At 42.3% G+C, this 20,400-nt stretch overlaps 1 protein-coding gene across 2 annotated transcripts in view; it reads right to left on the bottom strand.

Annotated features, from left to right (window-relative positions):
* Positions 1–20,295, bottom strand: part of CPNE3 (copine 3) — a 37,955-nt gene extending 17,660 nt beyond the window's left edge. Inside the window, exons 1-7 of one of the 2 annotated variants that reach the window (XM_072999087.2) lie at positions 20,094–20,295; positions 12,490–12,656; positions 9,984–10,163; positions 7,667–7,741; positions 6,143–6,214; positions 1,170–1,253; positions 787–876 (exon numbers count right to left, since the gene is read on the bottom strand). In XM_072999087.2, the coding sequence (XP_072855188.2) occupies positions 787–876; positions 1,170–1,253; positions 6,143–6,214; positions 7,667–7,741; positions 9,984–10,163; positions 12,490–12,621 (633 nt within the window). In that variant the 5' untranslated portion in view covers positions 12,622–12,656; positions 20,094–20,295. Of the gene's footprint in view, positions 1–786; positions 877–1,169; positions 1,254–6,142; positions 6,215–7,666; positions 7,742–9,983; positions 10,164–12,489; positions 12,657–19,940; positions 19,959–20,093 lie in introns of those variants that run through there. The other variant, XM_072999088.2, reaches the window with a different exon arrangement.
* Positions 20,296–20,400: the final 105 nt, after the last annotated feature.

The following is a 20,400-nucleotide window of genomic DNA, read 5'->3' as shown; positions in this document are numbered from 1 at the left end:
AGATTGGAGAATCATCTCTCAGATTTGCTTTGATTTGGATTTCTGCATTGAGCAGAGGGTTGGACCCAATTACCATATAGGCCCCTTCCAACTCAATTACCTACAATCCTATAAGATACAACTGAATGCACACTGTCGAAAAATGAAACTCTGGGAAACATATCTTAAAGCCTAACCAGAAACAACCAATTAATCAGGTACCACCACTCAATCTACACACTAGGAGCAATCTTCCTTGTAAACATTTGTTTTACTTGCCATTTTGCACATGTATCACAGAACATGGAATTAACAGTTGATATAGCAAGGCCCCTATGTTAGCACAAGCATATTCTCAGGATATCATAGCTTTCAGTACTCAGAAATCACTGCTGCCAGCATAACAAATCTTTATATTATCAGAACAAAAGCATATATACCCTGACAACAAAAATTCATTCATAATTAATATGTAGGATAAAATTCAGTTGCAGTTACTCAGAACATGTAATTTTTAGCAATGAATTGCTGTAAATTAAGGAATTACTATAGGCATGCAAGAGATAATACATGAAATTTCTTAATTTACAACAATTTGCTGCTACAGGTTACATATTTTTTGCATAACTGCACAGGATTTGTGCAATAGTGAAAATATAATTATTTTAATTAAATGCATGACTTCATTGCAACTTATTTAGTAACCTTATTCTAAATAGTAAATGCAAGTATTATTTGATTTATTTATTTATTTATTTATTTATTATACTTTATATATTACTTAAGTTATTGTACTTTGCATATTACCTTGATTGTTTTGTCCATATCTCCATAACACAAAGAGTTGAGAGAGATCTTAAACGGCCTCCAGACAGGATTTAAGTTATTTTTAATAACCTAAATAGACACAGAACAACGTTTAGAACTACTGCCATGACTTTTTGATTGTTTGCATGATATTTGACAACTTCTGCTGTTCTACAGTTCAGATAGCTATTAGTAATATCAACCAGAACCTTATTGTAAGCTTATTGCTATATGACAACAGATTATCTGGTATCCAGCGGATTTGGAAAGGTGCTATCTTTTAAATTCTAGTGGTACTTCTTTTGAAAATAAAACGGAAGATACCGGTATAGGTTGTGAGTCAAGTTACTCAAGCACACCAAAGAGTAAAGACATGCCCTTACTTCTGTTCTGTGCACCATCACCCAGTTTCCTTCAGAGGTCTGTTTGTGGAATTCCAAATAAGGATCAGATTTTCCAAAAAAGTCCTAGAATAAAAGATAGGTTATTACTTCAAAATTATTTTCGGAGGGAAACTTTTCGACAAAGACAATTTCATATTACTTCCTGCTGAAAGCCACACCTTGCATCCCAGGTCTAGCCTCCTCCTCCCCCCCCCCCTTAACTGCAACACTACACAGGTGTGATTTGCCTCAGAGCAATACAAGACCTTTGTTGGTAAATCTAGGTAATGCCATGCAACCTCTGTTTGAAAACCTCAAGTGAAGAGGAGTCCAGCACCTGCTGAGCAGGTACCTTCTACTGTTGAAACACTCTTATCAGGAAGTTCTTCCAAATCTTTAGTCAAAACCTTTCTTGCAGGTATGAATCCACTGGCTCAGATCCGACTCTCTAGAGCAACAACAACAACAACAACAACAACAAAATTGGCTGCACTGTCTTCCAAAGGGTGGATTAAAATTGATGATTTAAACCAAATTTAAAAATTGACTGAATTGAATTTATCTATTACGGTCGGGTGACCAGCTCAAAAATCGATTTTAAAAATTTAAATTGAATTTCTTTTAATGAAATGCTTTTGGAGGAAAAATCTATCTATGGATAGTTTTCTATTTAAGATACATTATATTTCAAAGGTTATTCAGCATGAAATAGAGCTTAGTTATGTAGCATGAAAGTGTGTATTCATGCAATATTTATATCATCATCATTTATTTATTTATTTGATTTATATACTGCCCATCTGGCATCCAGTGCCACTCTGGGCGGTTTACAACAGATGAACAAACAACAGAATAACAAAATAATACAATATCACTACCATTGGGGCATAAATAAAATATCAAGTGCAGTGAAAACAAATACTATAAATTACAATTAATAGTATAAAATGTAAAAGACAAGAAGCAAGGCGGTGTGATGGATGATATTTTAGCAAACACTGTTGTTTCATATAGTTGTTTGTTCAGGGAAGGCCTGCTTAAATTGCCAGGTTTTTAACAGCTTCCTAAAATGTGCCCAGTGAAAGGGCCAGGCGGACTTCAGGCGGAAGAGTGTTCCATAGTTGTGGAGCTACCGCCAAGAACGCCTGATGTCTATTAGTATTCCGGGCCCCTCTCAGGGTCAGAACTCTCAACTGCACTGCCTGGGATGACCTTACAGGTCCAGCAGATCTAACTGGAAGGAGGCGCTCGGCCAGATATCAAGGTCTCAAACTGTTTAGAGCCTTATAGGTTAGTACCATTACCTTGAAACTGGTACGGAAGTGAACAGGAAGCCAGTGTAAGTCAGCCAGGGTGGGGGAGATGTGTTGGTATTTCCTTGTCCCACTCAGTAATCTGGCAGCCACATTCTGGACCCGTTGCAATCTCCACAGCAGTTCCAAGGGCAGCCCCAAGTATTGCAGTAGTCTAGTCTCGAAACTACCAGTGCATGAACCAGCGTGGTGAGGGACCCAGTGTAAAGGTAGGGATGTAGCTGGACAACCCGCTTTAGGTGGAAATAAGCAGAATGGACCACAGATGCTAACTGTGGTCCCACTGATAGTGCTGGTCCAGAAGTACACCCAAGCTATGCACCTCATCATTTGTGAAAAGAATGACAACCCCCCCCCGAAAGACAGGGAGGCACCCAGACCACAGACACCAGGGGCCCCCACCCGCAGGATTTCCGTATTGTCCGTTTTCCCTCCATCGCAGCACTGCATCCAGGCAGCGCTCAAGGGACCGGACAGAATCCACTGCAGAAGGGTGGCAGGAGAGAGAGAGCTGAGTGCCATCCACATATTGGTGACAGAGAGCTCCAAAACTCCTGGAGAGCTCCAAAACTCCTGATTACCTCCCCCAGCGGCCTCGTGTAGATATTAAATAGCATTGGGGAGATGATTGACCCCTGTGGGACTCCACAACTGAGAGTCCATGGGGTAGACAACATCTCCCAAAGCTGAACTCTCTGGGGACAGTCCTCCAAGAAGGAGCGGAGCCAGGACAAGGCCTGACCACCGATCCCCAATCCCGAGAGCATCCCCAGGAGGAAACCGTGGTGACAGTATCAAAGGCTGCTGAGAGATCAATAAGAACCAACAAGGACATTTTGCTCCTGTTGGCCCCCCTCAGGAGGTCATCTTGCAGGGTGACCAATGTCATCTCCATGCCATGACATAGCCCGAACCCAGTCTGGAACAGATCAAGGGCATCGGTCTCCTCCAGGAGAGCCTGAAGCTCTCTCCACCAATTTGCAAATAAAGGGAATGTTGGTGACTGGAAAATAATATCATCAGCCACCAAGTTGTTTTTTTCCAGATTGGCTTAATGAGTGTCTCCTTGAGGGCAAGGGGAACCCTGTCCTCAAGGAGAGACCCATTAATAATAGCCTCCATCTACTCCGTCCGCTTTCATGAGCCAGGCCGGGCAAGGATCTAGTGAGGAGGTGGTGGCCCTGCAGCGATCAAGAACCCTGTCAACCTCAGCTGATGTCACAGGCTGAAATTGTGTTAAAATTACCGGACAAAGTGATGCGTGGGACGTCTCGGCACAATCTATTGATAGAGGAGATATCTAGGTTCCCGGTGGATGGCCTCCACTGTATGTTTAAAAAAAGCCTCAAACTGGTCACAGGAGATGCTACCGGGAGGCCTGTCACTGGGACCAGTTCTGGATAAATCACGTACAATATGGAACAGTTCCACTTGGTGGTCCTGGGCTTCGCTTATCTGGTGAGTGAAGTAGGATTTTCTTACAGCCTTCACCTTGGCTAAGTAGCTATTTGATGCAAATTTAGTGGCATTTAGATTATTCACCGTCGGTGCCCATCTCCAAATGCCCTCTAGTCTCCTAGGTAAACTAATTCAATTAATCCAAGTTATCGAAGCCGAGATAACATGCACTTTTTCACAGTAAAAGTATTATAAAATAAACGAAGTTCAGGAAAAGACCTTAATCCCATTGGTGTTCTGCAAATCTATGTGCAAACAATGAACACATTACAATAGGACCAAGTATCTGTCAGGGATAAATTCCAAGCCTCCCTGTGGGTGCCAAACAACGCTGATGTAGTGAATGCTATACACTGCACGGTCTCTGGATCCCTCCAGTGGCCAGTTCTGGTAAATACACCCAGGAGATACATATAAATATGTATTTTGGGGTGTATTTAGCATTCTCAGGCAGCAGATAAATGAATCAGCAGATTCTGATTCTGTGGATGGGGGATTCCTATGGTACTTTAAATGGTAGGTCTGAATATTGTTTGGAATATAGTTTGCTTTTTAAGAAGATATTTTGTTTAATCACTTCAGTTAATAAACATTGACGTTTAAGAGAATACAAGAATATAGATACTACATGAAATTGTTTCAGGTAAATAAAACAATTTCAGTAGTTCTCCAAATATGAGTGATTAAGCTACTACACTAACATCAGTTCTGATATACAGTAGTTGTTTTACTAATCAAACAGGTTATTATTCTAAATAGAAAATCTTCATCTGATTGTAAATATTAAAGATTATAACTACTGTGACAGCCTCCTCACATGTCACAAAGGAGGTGCCACGTCACTCTCACACACTCACTCTATTCACGCTGCCACCAACCATTCCCTCAAATGACTCTTCAGACTAATAAATGATTTTGAAACTAAAAACTTGTGTTTATTGGTTACAACGAAAGGAATGGTAAATCACTTTAATAACTCAAATAATAAGACAATGAATGTAATAAAGTATCACTCACTCACACACTCACTCACAGACCCTCACTATATAGCACAGATCTTCACAATAGGAACAAACCCTAACACCCTAACCGGTCCCTAACCAGTCCCTATCTGAAACACTCACACCCATTCACTCCCCTTATATACACTGGCTCCACCCCTTATGTCCCACCTTCCGTCACGCTATTGGCAGATGACATGCCTCTACAGCAATGACGGACAGGTGGCTTCCAAGCTACCGTAACAACTACCAACAAGAATGACCCTTTACATTTAAAAATCATGATTTAATTTGAATCTTATTGACTAGTAATTTAAATAATGATTTAAATTGACCTGATTTAAATCAAATACATCCTGATTTTCCACATGATCGCTCTCCAGGTTATTTGAAGATGAATCAGTTCATAGCTATTCCCAGGATCATGTAACATTGTATATGTAACCCCATGCTTAGGTGCTCCCTCTTCAACCTCCCTAATTTAATTCCCAAGAAGCCACTGTGTGAATTATATCTGAAGGATTTCCTCTTCCCTCCCCTCCCTGACCACCTATATTCCTCAAAAGCCCTCCAACAACCCTCCAAATCAGACATCAATAGTACAGGGGAGGAACTAAATAGTACAAATAGTACAGAGTGGGCTATTCTGCTGAAGGACATACAGTCCTGGATGCAACCCATGCAAATAAAGATGACTGATTTTATTGTCCTTCAATGAAAATTCCATTGGAAGTCAGTCTCATGGTGTTCAGTGGGATTTACTTCTATGTTACTGCATATGATTGCAGCCTCAAAATCCAGGTCACATAGCCAATGGCAACGGATGCTTTAGCTTCAGATTTGTTGCACAAGGAAAGAACTGGACCCAAAGACCATAATCCTGTTGCTTAGTGTAGTACATCATACCAGAGTGGGCTCACTGAATCAGTGGGGATTTGGTGTGTCAGCTGTTTCATAATTCCATTGATTTAAATGGCCTTTCTCTAGTTGTGACTTACTACGCTAAAGTTGCAACTAGAAGAGATACATTTAAATCAACGGAATGTACCGAGAAGTTGATTCAAGAAACCCCCACCAATTCAACTGGCTTACTCTACTGTGAGCTACTGCACCAAGCGAATAAGATTTCAGCCAATGACTCCTTCCAGCTTTGCAATTCTAGAACTCAGTCCATTCCAGAGCTACAATTCTAAAATTCTACCTTGTTGTCCAGTTTCCTTGCTTCAGCTTCAAATATGACCACACGATTGTCCTTTACTTCTTCAGCAGTAATCTAGGCAAGCAAATAAAAATATTCACCAGTAAGTTATTGCCTTCTAATGAGTTATTTTAATAAGAGCCACCTGAAAAATATGATAATCTAGGATGCCTAGATTACTATAGCCCTTCCATGGGAAGTAGATTTGATATTTCTATCATTTTCAAAAGATTTTTAGGATTGTTAAGAATAAACTCACGTCTGCTATTGAAAATATAGGCCCAATGTATTTAGACATGCAGAATTGGATCTACAGGCTATAGCCTTGCAAATTTTAAAAAGCATCACAAAAAAATATATCTACCAGCAATCTTGAAAATGCTAAGCAATCAATGAGATTAAAATACAGTGAAAAGCATGTTACAGTATAAGGGAATCCTATACATTCTTATTCAAAAGTAAGTCATACTGTATTGAATGAGCTTCCAGAAACTACAGTGCTGCCTCGACTTACAAACGTCCCTGCTTATGACCATTTTGAGTTACGACCAGCTCCGGCCACAAAAGTTTGCTTCTACTTGTGACTGGAGCTTCCACTTACAAACAGAAAAAGGCAGAGAAAAAAGTCAGGAAATTCAAATTTCTAACTGTAGGTGACGACGAGGCTGCTTCTTTGTAGCTCTTTCGCCCCAGCAGTTAGAGAGTGTGCGATCAGAAGGCTGCCTGGTAAGGTAAGGTGCTGTTTTCTGCTTTTGGGCTGGGGGGGTTATGTTTCTGTGCTGTGATGGGTCTTGGGGGGTTATTTGTTTCTTTGGGTTCCCCCCCCCATTACCAATGGGTCTTGGGGGGGGGGGTTTGGCAGCTTTTTGGAGTGTTTCTTCCCATTTCCGATGGGTCTTGTTTTTTTGGCTCCCCCCCATTTCCAATGGTTCTTGGGGGGTTTGGTTGCTTTAGGGTTTTCCCCCCATTTCTGAAGGGTCTTGGGGGATTTGGCTGCTTTTTTTGTTCCCCCCCCCCATTTCCGATGGTCTTGCATGCTTCCCTTGCTTTTCCCTTTGTCCTCTTTGCATTTCCGACCTGATCCCTTTGTTCTCCGTGCATTTCCGATCTGCTCCATTTGTTTTCTGTGCATTTCCAATGGGTCTTGCACACTTGGTTGCTTTTCTTCCCCTCCCCCCCTTCGGCCGGAAGGGATTAATCGCATTTCCAATGAGTCTTGTAGTGGGATTTTTTTTGTGTGATTTTTTCTTTGGCCGGAATGGATTAATTGCATTTCAATGCATTTCTATGGGAAATGGTGCTTCGACTTATGACCATTTCGAGTTACGTCCATCTTCTGGAATGGATTATGGTTGTTAACCGAGGCACCACTGTATTTAAAAAGGCAGCAGCTTTAATCCTGTAAAACTTCAGAATATTTTTATCATTAGGTAGCTTTATTTCTTGACTTCTAAATTTTTTAAATGCCAGGAATCAAACTCTTTGCTCAGAATGATACACCAAAAGAATTTAACTACATTTTCATACCGTAATCCTTCCTTTTCCTGCAGGTTTGCCATTTTTCAACATTAGAGGTCTGGTGAGCGTTTTGCTAGAAACAATCTGAAAATACAGAACATCCCCCCCCCCAAAATGAGATACAAAAAAAACTTTTTTCAAAAAATTTATAGTATTTGTAAATGTTCATTAACTCAACACTATTGAAGACTATGGCAGGGGACCCTCACAGGGCCAACTCAGATGCACAGTATAAGATATATATCACTTTTTAAAAACCTAAAAACATGAGTCACACTCAAGTGCTCAACTGTTTTCCATTACATGTAATTTGGACATATTTGGGGTGGGGAAGGGAGGGTGGATGTAAAAGGAAAAAGCTGAGCTCTTACTATCCAGAGTTGAACTTCCTTATGTATTAAGAACATATTGTACACCTATATCTAAGCAATTTTGAACTTGTATTTGAAATGTCACTTTATTCCCCAATAAAAGTGACTCCTCTTACATGCCTTTTATGTTTGGTTCCTAAAACAAAACATTTTGTCTCAAGTAGTGGTATTTTCTGCCTACACTACAGAAAATATGACCACTGAGTTCAGTAAATTACATAGAATTTATTCTGGTCACAAAGGGCAGCAATGCTTTTCTTATAACTAAAGCATTTATATGACAGAGAATTTCACATATGCAAAATATTTATAAAAGAAAGACCGGGAGGACAATCTGTGTAGTTTTGCCATATTTAATGCTACCAGTCAGAAAACCTACACAAAAATTGTAACCACATTTGGTAGCTAGAGGCTGGGAAAAAAACAAGGTATGTCTACAAAATGTAACAGGAAAATTTGCTTACACATGCCACAAAAAAGGTAGCAAAGCTTGTGTAGAAGAAGAGAGAGGGAAGACAAGTGTGCAGACCCAACCCTTGTTCTCAGGGTAAAAAAAATTCACAATTTGTGAAGCTGAGGCATCATGTCTGAACAGCTAATTATGGACAAACACAGATTCCAACAATAAAGCAAAAATTACCTTTAAACAGGCTGTATGTGAAAAAGCATAGCAAAGAGAACATATATAGACATAAATATATGCCCTTAATTGTACTCCTCAAATCAGCTTCTGGTAAGGTGCTAAAAGAATCCTTTAATTTTTTTTGTTTCCTGTATAAGTACATGCAGAAAGTGAGGAGGAATTAAAGAACCTTGTAATGAGAGTGAAAGAGGAGAGTGCAAAAAAACGGTCTGAAACTCAACATCAAAAAAACTAAGATCATGGCCACTGGTCCCATCACCTCCTGGGAAATAGAAAGGGAAGACATGGAGGCAGTGACAGATTTTATTTTCCTGGGCTCCATGATCACTGCAGATGGAGACAGCAGCCACGAAATTAAAAGACGCCTGCTTCTTGGGAGGAAAGCAATGACAAATCTTGACAGCATCTTAAAAAGCAGAGACATCACATTGCCAACAAAAGTCCGAATAGTCAAAGCTATGGTTTTTCCTGTTGTGATGTATGGAAGTGAGAGCTGGACCATAAAGAAAGCAGACCGCCGAAGAACTGATGCCTTTGAATTGTGGTGCTGGAGGAGGCTCTTGAGAATCCCCTGGACTGCAAGGAGAACAAACCTATCAGTTTTAAAGGAAATCAACCCAGAGTTCTCACTGGAAGGACAGATCCTGAAGCTGAGGCTCCAATACTTTGGCCATCTCATGAGAAGAAAAGAGTCCTTGGAAAAAACCTTGATGTTAGGAAAGTGTGACGGCAAGAGGAGAAGGGGACGACTGAGGATGAGATGGCTGGACAGTGTCTGCGAAGCAACCAACATGGATTTGACACAACTCCGGGAGGCAGTGGAAGATAGGAGGGCCTGGCGTGCTCTGGTCCATGGGGTCACGAAGAGTCGGACACGACTAAATGACTAAAACACAACACGTGTACTTATATCTGAAGGGATGTCCATCACCAGTTAATCTGTATCAATAAATCCACAGCCATTTTTTTATTTTCCCAGTGCTGTTCTGACTTCCAAACTGTTAACAATCTATTTTAATTTATCAGTAAAAATAAGACAAGAACCCTTGTGAGTAAATCTGCAACAATGTCATGCCAAAGGACAGAATTTTTTTTAGAAAGAAAACAATGTAGTCTTTTGATTTTCACTGAAAAAGAGAAAATACTGACATATATAGACACTGCTAATTCCTGTATACCAGAAGATTATCACACTTGAAAGGAATCAGTGAATAACAGCATAATAAGGATTTTAGGACAAAACCTATATCTGGGGGCAGAATCAAGGTGACAAGAGAACATCTAAGCTTTGTATCCAACTCTTTATACCTACCTGCCCCAGTGTACATTCAAATTCTCCTAAAAAGTCATCATCACTCAGCTCAACAGTTGCATTGTCGATGTCATAAACGCCAAATTTGAGCTTCTGCACTAGCTCAAAATAGTAGTCAATTAGGAATCTCTTAGAAAACTTGGGGTCCAAACAGTTCTTGATTCTTTCTGTGCGATCAACCTGCAATAAAGCAGAAGGCACCAGCACACAATGGTTCAGAGAAATAAATATTACATCTCACAGCCCATCTTGAAAGGAAGAGAAAAGGTGCAAAGGTCGCAACACTTATCTACTTACCCAGAAGCCCAACCCCATTGGCCGAATCCTACTACAAAAATAGCATAAATCTTTGAGGCGAGTGGCTGACTAAGTCTGCAACAGCAAATGTTTATGCCAAATTCTTAACTTGCAGCAATTTAGTACCAAGACTTATACTAATCATATTACACCAGCTTGTAAAATTTATAAGATTCCACTCATTAGGTTTAATGGGAATTATAAACTGCATCTGCCTGTAAATCTAGCAATGTACAAAAATAAGCACTGATATGACACTGCAAATTATCAAGTACCCAAAATATGATATGTTGCCAGATAAAAATACCTCCAGTTCCTACAGACTTTTTAAATTCATAGATTACCACAGAGTGCCTATTTTTGAATGATAGGAATTTTAAAATACTAACTCTTGGTAATAACTAGAGATTCAGCATCAGTTCTAAGGCTACTTAATTACAAACAAATCTTGTTTATTTCTCTTAATTTTTTTCCTAAGTACATATGTTTTGGGCTGTGGTGGAATTTATGTTTTACTGCTCTTGCTCTAAAAACTGTACACACAAATATCTTTAAAAAATCAAGAGTAAAATTTTAAAAAATCACTCCCCTGACAATTTATGTTTGCATAAGGGAATTAAGTAAATTTTGATGGCAAAGCAACATCTCATTAAGGGAGGCACTCCTGTGTCCATCAGCAAATGAATCTCCATCTTCATATTCTTTGTTATATCATATGCAATACACAGGTTGATGCTGAATCAGTATTATGATGGATCCAGACACAGAATTAAAAAGCAAAGCTAAAAGGTGAAGTGTGCTGCATATATATCACTCATAGCACTTAAAAGCTTTTTCTGGGCAGTTTGCAATTTAATTGTGCAAGCTACATATTGCCTCCCCTCCAACAAGCTGGGTACTCAATTTACCAACCTCAGAAGGCTGGAAGGCTGAGTGAACCTTGAGCCTACCTGGGATTGAATCTGGGTTGTGAGCAGTTTTGGCTATAGTACTGCAGTTTAACCACTGATCCATGAGGCTCCTAGTACAGTGGTGCCTCCCTTAACGACGTTAATTCGTTCCAGCGAAATCGCTGTAGAGCGAAAATGTCATAAAGCGAAAATAAAAAACCCACTGAAACGCATTAAAACCCAGTTAATGCGTTCCAATTGGCTAAAAACTCACCGTCCAGCGAAGATCCTCCATACAGTGGCCATTTTCGATGCCTGTATAGCGAGGAATCGATCCCTAAGCACAGCACGGAGCCATTTTGAGCACCCGGCGGCCATTTTGAAAACCCAACAATCAGCTGTTTTGATCGTCGTAATGCAAAGAATCTGTTCCCGAAGCAGGGAACCGATCTTCGCAAAGCGAAAAAACCCGATTTAAAACATTGTTTGTGAAGCGGATTCATCATAATACGGGGTAATCGTTAAGCAGGGCACGACTGTACTAAAAGGAGGTCAAATTAGTTATGATCAAGATTCCCTCTAAGGTGCTTGCCTGCGCGATTCTGCCCTCCTTTGCAAAAAGATCCTTCTCCTCCCACCTCCCACAGTGATCATTTTCAGTCCCTTAGTTCTGGTTACAACAGAGCCCTGCGCGGGAGGGGGGAGCTGCACGCAAGGAACAGAGCCCAGTCCAGAAGGGCTGAAAATAAGAGTGAATGTTGGTTATGATTAAGGCAAACTGCACAGATGCTACTCTGCAATACACTGATATTGACACACTGATTATTCTTTATTTAGTTTTTCATACTCATTCTTTTACTTCTTAGATTCTATATGTCATTTAAAAGTTATAAACATGCTTATCCGGGACGTGGCAAATGTAGGCTTCATATATCATGGAAATAGATGTCTGTTTGTGCTATCCCCCTTTTTTTCCTGGACTCCCCATGTGTCCCAATCCACTCCCTCAGCCACACTTCTGTTGATAGGCATCAACCACTGGATACAAACCTATACATATACATTAAAACAAAATAAGCATTTTTATGTATAAAAAAGAAGCAGAATTGTACTCTAAGATTAATTATATAAGAAATCCCACTAGGGTGTGATTCTTAAGTACCATAAACACAGTGTCTTAACATCCAAGTAGGATGGGGCAAAGATGAAGGAAGAATTCTTGCACTTACATCTTTCCTAACAACAGCTGAATGCCAATGAGGAACACTGTATACAAGCAAACAGTTTATGAAAGGTTAAGAGGCCTCATCATACTGTACCTCATACCACTGCTGTCCACTTGTGTGTTGCAGCAACACGCACAGTGGGTCTGACTTGGAGCTGATGTCTTTATCCAGGAGATTGTTGCAGGAGATGGTCAGCTCCACCTTTGTTACACATTGTGCTGCCATCTGCTGCACTCGATGCGACGAAATGGACAAACACCCTTTAAGGAAGAAAAAAAAATATGACAGATTCTAATTGTAACAACTCCAGGTTGATTCCACACAGACCTAAACGTTCTTAAACCCCTTGAGATACAGCTGGAATTTCGGGTTCCCTGCCCCCACCCCAAACCTGATTCAACAGAACACATGCACTACATTTGGGTTTCTTCTTGGAACCATTTCTAAAACTCCAACTAAGTTGTATGGGAGGAATGAAGAAGTGAGAACCTGAACCCACATCCCACTTTCAAAGACCATAAAGTTAGGTTTTTAGATTTTAAAGCAGGGGCCTGCAACTTGCAATCTTCCAACACTTGAACAATTCCAATCATCATATCTAGTCCATGATGCAAGATTATGGGACCCAAAGTCCAGCATAATCTAGAGCAGGGGTCCCCAAGTCCCGGCCTGGTGCCAGTCCATGGCCATGGCAGGATCAGGCCGCGGAGACAGATCTCCCACCCCCGCATGCACTCTCCCCCGCATGCACAGTATGCCCACCCACACGCATGGGTGCCCCACCCACGAGTGCACCCCACCCATCCATGAATGCGCATGAGCACACCCGACCCATCTGCACATAACCGCACCCCACCCATCCACAAGCACACCCCCTGCACACAGAAAATGTTGAGGACCACTGATCTAGAGAGCCAGAAGTTACCCATCCCTCTTTTAAGGGAAAAGGTGCCACACAAAATACCCAGGCTAACGGATGATAGAACATTCACATGGTACCAATCCACCCATTGTTTCAAATACAGCTGTCTGGAAGGGATCAGCTATCTTGAATAAGCATATGATTTCCACTGCAGAAGAGTATCAGATTCATCCATTAGGAAAATAAGACTGATATAGAAAAAGGACTTTAAATACCGTAATTGCCAGCAGTTTGTTCTTTCTCTCTCTTCAGAGATAAATTCGCTATGCAAAAGTACAGTACTGCAGTCAGAGATCCATTTACAGAACACACAATCTTAATTTGTTCAACTGGTTGAACTACCAATTGTAAGCCCATATTTAGGCAGAAAAATACACAACACACCTACATGCCAATCAACAAAAGAAATCATGCATCTGAAGTCAAGGTCTTGCCTACAGAAGCTTAAAGGGCAAAGCCAGCACAAACACAGGTGTGTCTTTTCAAAAGTGAATCCCACAGATCCCAGTGAGACTGGCATTTAGAGAACTGTAGGCCATTATCTATTAGTCTTTTAAAATGCCATAAGCACTGTTAACTCCCCCCCCCCAAATTATTTATCCATTTATTTATTTATTCAACTTTTATACTGCCCAAATAGTGCAAGGCAAATAAAGCAAATGCAACAGTATAATAAAGAAATAAAATGGCAAAAGCAAAAACAGACCAATAAACAATATATAACAAACAGTTACCAAGCAATCTTATCTACTTAGGTTCATATTAACCTTTTTTTTTAACCTAAGCAATAAATGGAAACTAATGTACAGCTTTGTGTTAATATAAAATCTAGCTAGTTTCTTTTTATTTCACCTTCAACAAGGAACATGTCTATTTGGCCTACAAAGAAAGAAAGGCACACTATCTGGATTTATACTCTCATGTTTTGTTATTCTACCATTGTGATGGCCACCCTAGGTGCAACTTGAAACATGCAATAACACCTCACAGAATCCAAACTATTCAAGTCAGCAACCTCCTCTTATCTTCCCTGATCAAAAGCTGCGCACTCTATGTCCTTAACACAGAGCAAGAATGCCCACTGGCATTGTTTAACATCCAAACTCATTATGTTCTCAAAAACTTGAAAATTTGCTCTTTGCTTTGCAACATTTTGCTGGTCCTCAAAAAGCTATTGCCTGATCATGGATTTTGAGATTTTGAGCAAAAAGTACCTTGCTGCTAATTCAATGAAACACCACTGAAGAAGGGAGATACAATCAATCCCTTTTTTGGGTATAGGCCTTAAGCCCCTCTCTCTCTGAAGTAGTTTGTCTTTTCAAAGGTTCTGGGATTTTATAATAGGCTATAATATCAGTGGTTCTTAACCTTTGTTACTCGGATGATTTTGAACTGCAACTCCCAGAAACCCCAGTCAGCACAGCTGGTGGTGAAGGCTTCTGGGAGTTGCAGTCCAAAACTCCTGAGTAACCCAAGGTTAAGAACCAGTGGGCTATATGACACCATACAGTGGTGCCTCGCTTACTGATTTTAATTGGTTCCACAAAAAACATCGCTATGGGAAAACATCGCTAAGTGAAACGCGTTTTCCCATAGAGATGCATTGAAAACCGGATAATCCGTTTTCTCTCCCACCATCGGGCACAGCGCTTTGGGAGAAGCCTCCCGGTGGGGGGGAAAGATCGGATTGGTTCCTGCCTTCGTTCCCCACCACCCAGCTTCTTCCAAAGGGCTGTCCCGACGGTGCTTGCAGCAGCGGAGGAGGTACCTGGTAGGGGAAAAAGGTCAGATCGGCTCCTGCCTTCTCCCCCACCGGGCACCTCCTCTGCTGCTGCAAGCACCATTGGGACAGCCCTTTGGGAGCAGCTGGGTGGTGGGGGAGAAGGCAGGAGCCGATCCGATCTCTCCCCCCCCCCCCACCGGGAGGCTTCTCTGACAGCTGCGCCCGACGGTGGGGGAAAAAGACCGGATCGGCTCCTGCCTCCTGGGGCTTGCCTCTCCTCCGGGCTCCCACCCACCCGTCCCCAATGCCCAGAGGGGAGCACAGCCGGGGCTTGCCTCTCCTCCGGGATTCCCCCCATCTCAGTCCCCGATCCCGGGAAGGGAGAGCAGCCGGGGATTACTCTCCCTCCCTTCTTCCCCCCACCTCAGTCCCCGATCCCGGGAAGGGAGAGCAGCCGGGGCTTGCTCTCCCTCCCTTCTTCCCCCCACCTCAGTCCCCGATCCCAGGAAGGGAGATCAGCCGGGGCTTGCTCTCCCTCCCTTCTTCCCCCCACCTCAGTCCCCGATTGGATCCGAGCCGTGGCGGCTACTACAGCCATGGCCGGACTGGCCATGGCTAGGGTTGCCGCCACGGCTCGGATCCAAGCCGCGAGGGGAGGGTGGGGGGTCCGGATGCCTTTCAGGCATCCCGGGCTTGGACCCCACCCGCGGCCGGTTACCCAGCCATGGGTAACCGGCGGCGGGTGGGATCGAGGCTGGGATGCCTGAAAGCGATCCAGATCCCCCCACTCCCCTCACGGCTTCGATCCAAGCCGCGGCGGCTAACCCAGCGATGGCTGAGGTAGCCGCCACGGGTCAGATCCAAGCTGCGGGGGTAGGGTGGGAGGGTGGGGGGATCCGGATGCTCGGAAGGACCCTTCGGAAGGGTCCTTCCGAGGCTACCGCCGGCATTTTCCCCCAGTTGAGCGGCGGGGCCCAGCTCGGGGAAAATGCCCCCTCCAAAGGGCCCTTCTGAGGCTACCGCAGGCATTTTACCCCAGCTGAGTGGCGGGAGCGCTCCTTCGGAGGCTCCCGCCACTCAGCTGGGGGGAAATGATGCCTATGGGGAAAACATTGCAAAGCGATTTTTCCCCATAGGCACTTCGTAATGCGATCGCAAAAGCGATGGCAAAAATGCCATCGCTATGCAAATTCATCGTTAAACGGGGCACTCGTTATACGAGGCATCACTGTATTTCCAAGCTCTTTTATACATTACTAAGGATGAAAAGGGGACATGGTGGCACTGTGGGTTAAATCGCAGAAGCCTTTGTGCTGCAAGGTCAGAAGACCAGCAGTTGTAAGATCGAATCCACGCGATGGACTGAGCTTCTGTCAATTGTCCCAGCTCCTGCCAACCGAGCACTTTGAAAGCATGTAAAAATGTAAGTCGATAAATAGGTACCACCACGGTGGGAAGGTAATGGTATTCCATGTCTAGTCACGCTGGCCATGTGACCACAGAAACTGTCTATGAACAAATGCTGGCTCTACGGCTTGGAAACGGGGATGAGCACCACCCCCTAGAGTCGGACATGACTGGACTAGATGTCAAGGGGAACCTTTACCTAAGGATGAAAAGTGAGACGTAACTACAGTGGTGCCTCACATTACGATGTTAATTCTTTCCAGCGAAATCACTGTAAAATGAAAACGTTGTAATGCGATTTTTAAAAGCCCATAAAAATGCATTAAAACCTGATTAATGCGTCCTAGGGGCTTGAAACTCACCGTCCAGCAAAGATCCTCCATAGCACGTCCATTTTCGCTGCCTGTGCAGCGAGGAATCCGTGCCAGAAAAGAGCGGGCGGCCATTCTGTTTACCCGGTGGCCATTTTGAAACTGCCGATCAGCTGGCCGAAAATCATCGCTTTGCGATGATCGGTTCCTGAAGCAGGGAACCGATCATCGCAAAGCGAAATTTCCCCATAGGGAACATTGTTTTGCGATCGCTTTTGCGATCGCAAAAACATCAACATCTAGCGATTTCGTTGTCAAACGGAGTGCCCGTTAAGCGAGGCACCACTGTACCATGTTTCCCTGAAAATAAGACAGGGTCTTATATTAATATTTGCTTTTAAAATGTATTCGGGCTTATTTTCAGGGGATGTTTTAATTTTTTTCTTTGACCACAATCTACATTTATTAAAGTTCAGTCATGTCATCTTCTGGTTGCTGAACAATAGTGGAGAGCAGGGTTTCACTTAACCAGGGCTTATTTTGAGGGTAGGGCTTACATTATGAGCATCCTGAAAAATCATGCTAGGCTTATTTTCAGTTTAGGTCTTATTTTTCGGGGGGGGGGAGAGTATATTGGGGCCCACAGAAATTTATGGCACAATAAATACATTACTGTTCAAGGTGCCACAATGCTCTTTGCTTCTGACTTGTGAGCAAATATCCATGCAGCCATTTTATTACAGCATGTTTCCACAATAACTGGCAAAGGTGATAGCAAAACAATACAGGCTAAGGCTACAGCTTGGAAAATACTGAAAAATGTTCTGTGGAGATAAAACCTATCTATATGACTTACATTTCTCTTTCACAATGATGTAGAACAAAAAATCGTAGTAATCAACATTTTATACCAAAGATATCTGCCCTCTGTAGCTTTTTCAAAAAAAAAGTTCTTTGTCCTTGTTTTTAAGTAGAGACCTTGCTACCTTGGGTCTTTTCTCCTAATAAAGCATAAATTAAGAAAAATGTCCAAAATCTATATGTATGTACAGTATATATTTGCAGAGTTGCTTTACATTTCTTCACACATCTAATGGACCTGGACACCTGATTCAGCCCTTTGCCTCCAGTTCATTCTTGTTGCTGTTTTCAAGTCCAGTGCTCCTTTGCATTGTTAATCACAACAAGAATGCAAGCATTCCCGTGCTGAGTCACACCAAAAGTCCTTGAAAGCCGAAGGATTTATCAGAAATAGGAGATAATGTGCCACCTTTCTCTAAGTTGCAATTGCAATCTCTACAGAGAATTCACTCTCCCCTACTTAACCATAGCTTGTGTGAAGGAAAGATGATTAGCAAGGTTTATTCCCAAAACAAATTTGGATTCAGGTGTAGCAGATACAGCATGAAGCCATGGTTTGTTTAGCTAACCAATGAGCTAAACAATGGTCTGTTTTAATATTTGAAACTATTCATAAACCATCATTTATTCTGGACCAAATAACAAGTATATGAAGCCCTACTTTGAAATCTAGTTTCAGGTTACTTTGATTTGCCATTATGTCTGAACTTTTTTCAAATTCTGCCTCAATGTGAGAAATAAGGATTATTATATGTAAAATGCTGTGGCCTCAAGGCAGTACAAGTGATCTCAGATAGTAAGACAGGGTCTTACATTAATATTTGCTCCAAAATGCATTAGGGCTTATTTTCAGGGGATGTTTTATTTTACAGTCATGTCATCTTCTGGTTGCTGCACAATGTGGCACAATGGTGGAGAGGGGGCACATACTGTATCTTGATCAGGATTCATCCACCACTTTGATCTTCCTGTTCCTTCCTCACCCAAGAGAAAGGAGAGGGGGCAGGTTGCTAAGAAAACCCTTTCCCCAGATGCTTCCACTGAAAGCCCCATGATGTCAAGTGCTGTGGCCACAATCTGTAGCATTATCAAAATTGATGTTTGGTGGGGATTCGGATTTAAAGCCCTCACTTCCCATTGCTCAGAAAAGCTTACGTTCTAAGCAATGTGACAAAAAGGTGGATGGAGGAATTAAAATTATGTTTTTATGTAGTTACATGGGTACTACACAGATACCTCCTCTCTACATAGAAGATAAATAAAACACAAAAGGGCCAAAACATCCATCCCAGTCTAGTCAAGGAGCTGTGATGCTTCCGTCTGTCCCTCTATGTTTAAGAACATAAATCTGATCTTCCCTCTTCATATGTTTGTTACAGTAGAGAAATGGCAAATGTTAAAGAACTTAAGTGTTCTCTAAATTGAAAACACACCAGGTACGAAACAGAAAGGAAGGTCTTCAGTTCCTTAGGCTCCCCATTAGTACAGTACACAAGAACTACACCTAATCTCTCCCCCCTGCTAATACCTAAACCACAATATGCATTATCAACTCATGCTGAATTTGACCACATCTGCAACTTTCATCAAATATGGCTTTTATTTAAGGAAATACAGACCTTAAAGCAAATGTACCCACCCAAACACTCTAACTGGGAGCCCATTCATTTATACAGAAGACTATTCCTCCGACTCCTTGACAGGAAACTAAACCAACATTGATCACATTAAAGCTAGCTAGTGTCATTATGTCATAAACTTTCAAAGACTTAATAAAAACTTAAACAAACTTAATAAAACCCGGTTTTATTATGTTGTAAGTTTCCAAGGCAGTCTTCAAAGACTTACGCCATAATAAAACTTCCGAGCCTTTAAGGTGCCACAAGACCGCTGGACTTGATGATCCAGCTCTGCCGTTCTAAGATGATGATAATACTTTTACTGTACTGTACTTCCAAAAACTTCAAGACTATCTGCATTGGAGGGAACCCACATGAATATTAGCAAATTCTGAGTAACAGAAATCCTAGCTAATTCTAAACTCAATTTGCACGTGAAACTGGCAGCCCTTTATTATTCGGTTTTCAAAGTATGTTTCACTTGCGTTTTTAAAATAATCTTTAACTTTTTTCCCCCCTAGAAGCAAGTTGAAGCCTGATGAGACCTGACCTCTTCTACATGTTATAATTTTCCAAGCTTTGGGGGAAAACTGCCCCGCCCAAGAGCGCACTGTATTACTAACATGCCGATTCCTTGCACCAATTTATTTCGAGTCTCCCCACCAAGCCTTCCCCCCTACACCGCCACAGCCCCCCCATACCACCCAGCAGAAGTTTGCAGCTGCGACTGGCCCCTATCCCCGGTTCTCTTTCCTTTTCCCTCTTGAACAGCCCCTCGCCGCCCCCCACCCACCGCCCCTCCAAGAGCTCTGCCATTGACGCCGTCGGCAGGGTGTGCTAGGCGCTGTACAAACCTCCAGGGAGCACGCGTCTTCACTCCTTCCAGGTAGGGCCTCACCCGGCTCCAGAGGATACGAACGCAGGCCTCCCAGCTACCCAAGGTGGCGCCTCTCACCTACGCCCTTCTCTTTTCCTCCCTCTCCCCGCCCTCAGGGGTTGTGTAATCCAAACCCCACAGACTCCACATGTGAACCAGGGGGCTGAACTACGTTGTGCGCATGCGTTGTTCGTTTGTGGGTTGTTGTTTTTTTCAATCACAAGTACTGTATTTTTTTAAAAAAAAAAACTTCTTTAGGAACTCCACACAAAACTAAGCCTTGC

The sequence above is a fragment of the Pogona vitticeps genome, chromosome 4, assembly GCF_051106095.1.
Source record: "Pogona vitticeps strain Pit_001003342236 chromosome 4, PviZW2.1, whole genome shotgun sequence".
In the NCBI taxonomy this organism is placed as follows: Eukaryota; Metazoa; Chordata; class Lepidosauria; order Squamata; family Agamidae; genus Pogona; species Pogona vitticeps.
This window is presented reverse-complemented; position numbering and strand designations above follow the sequence as displayed.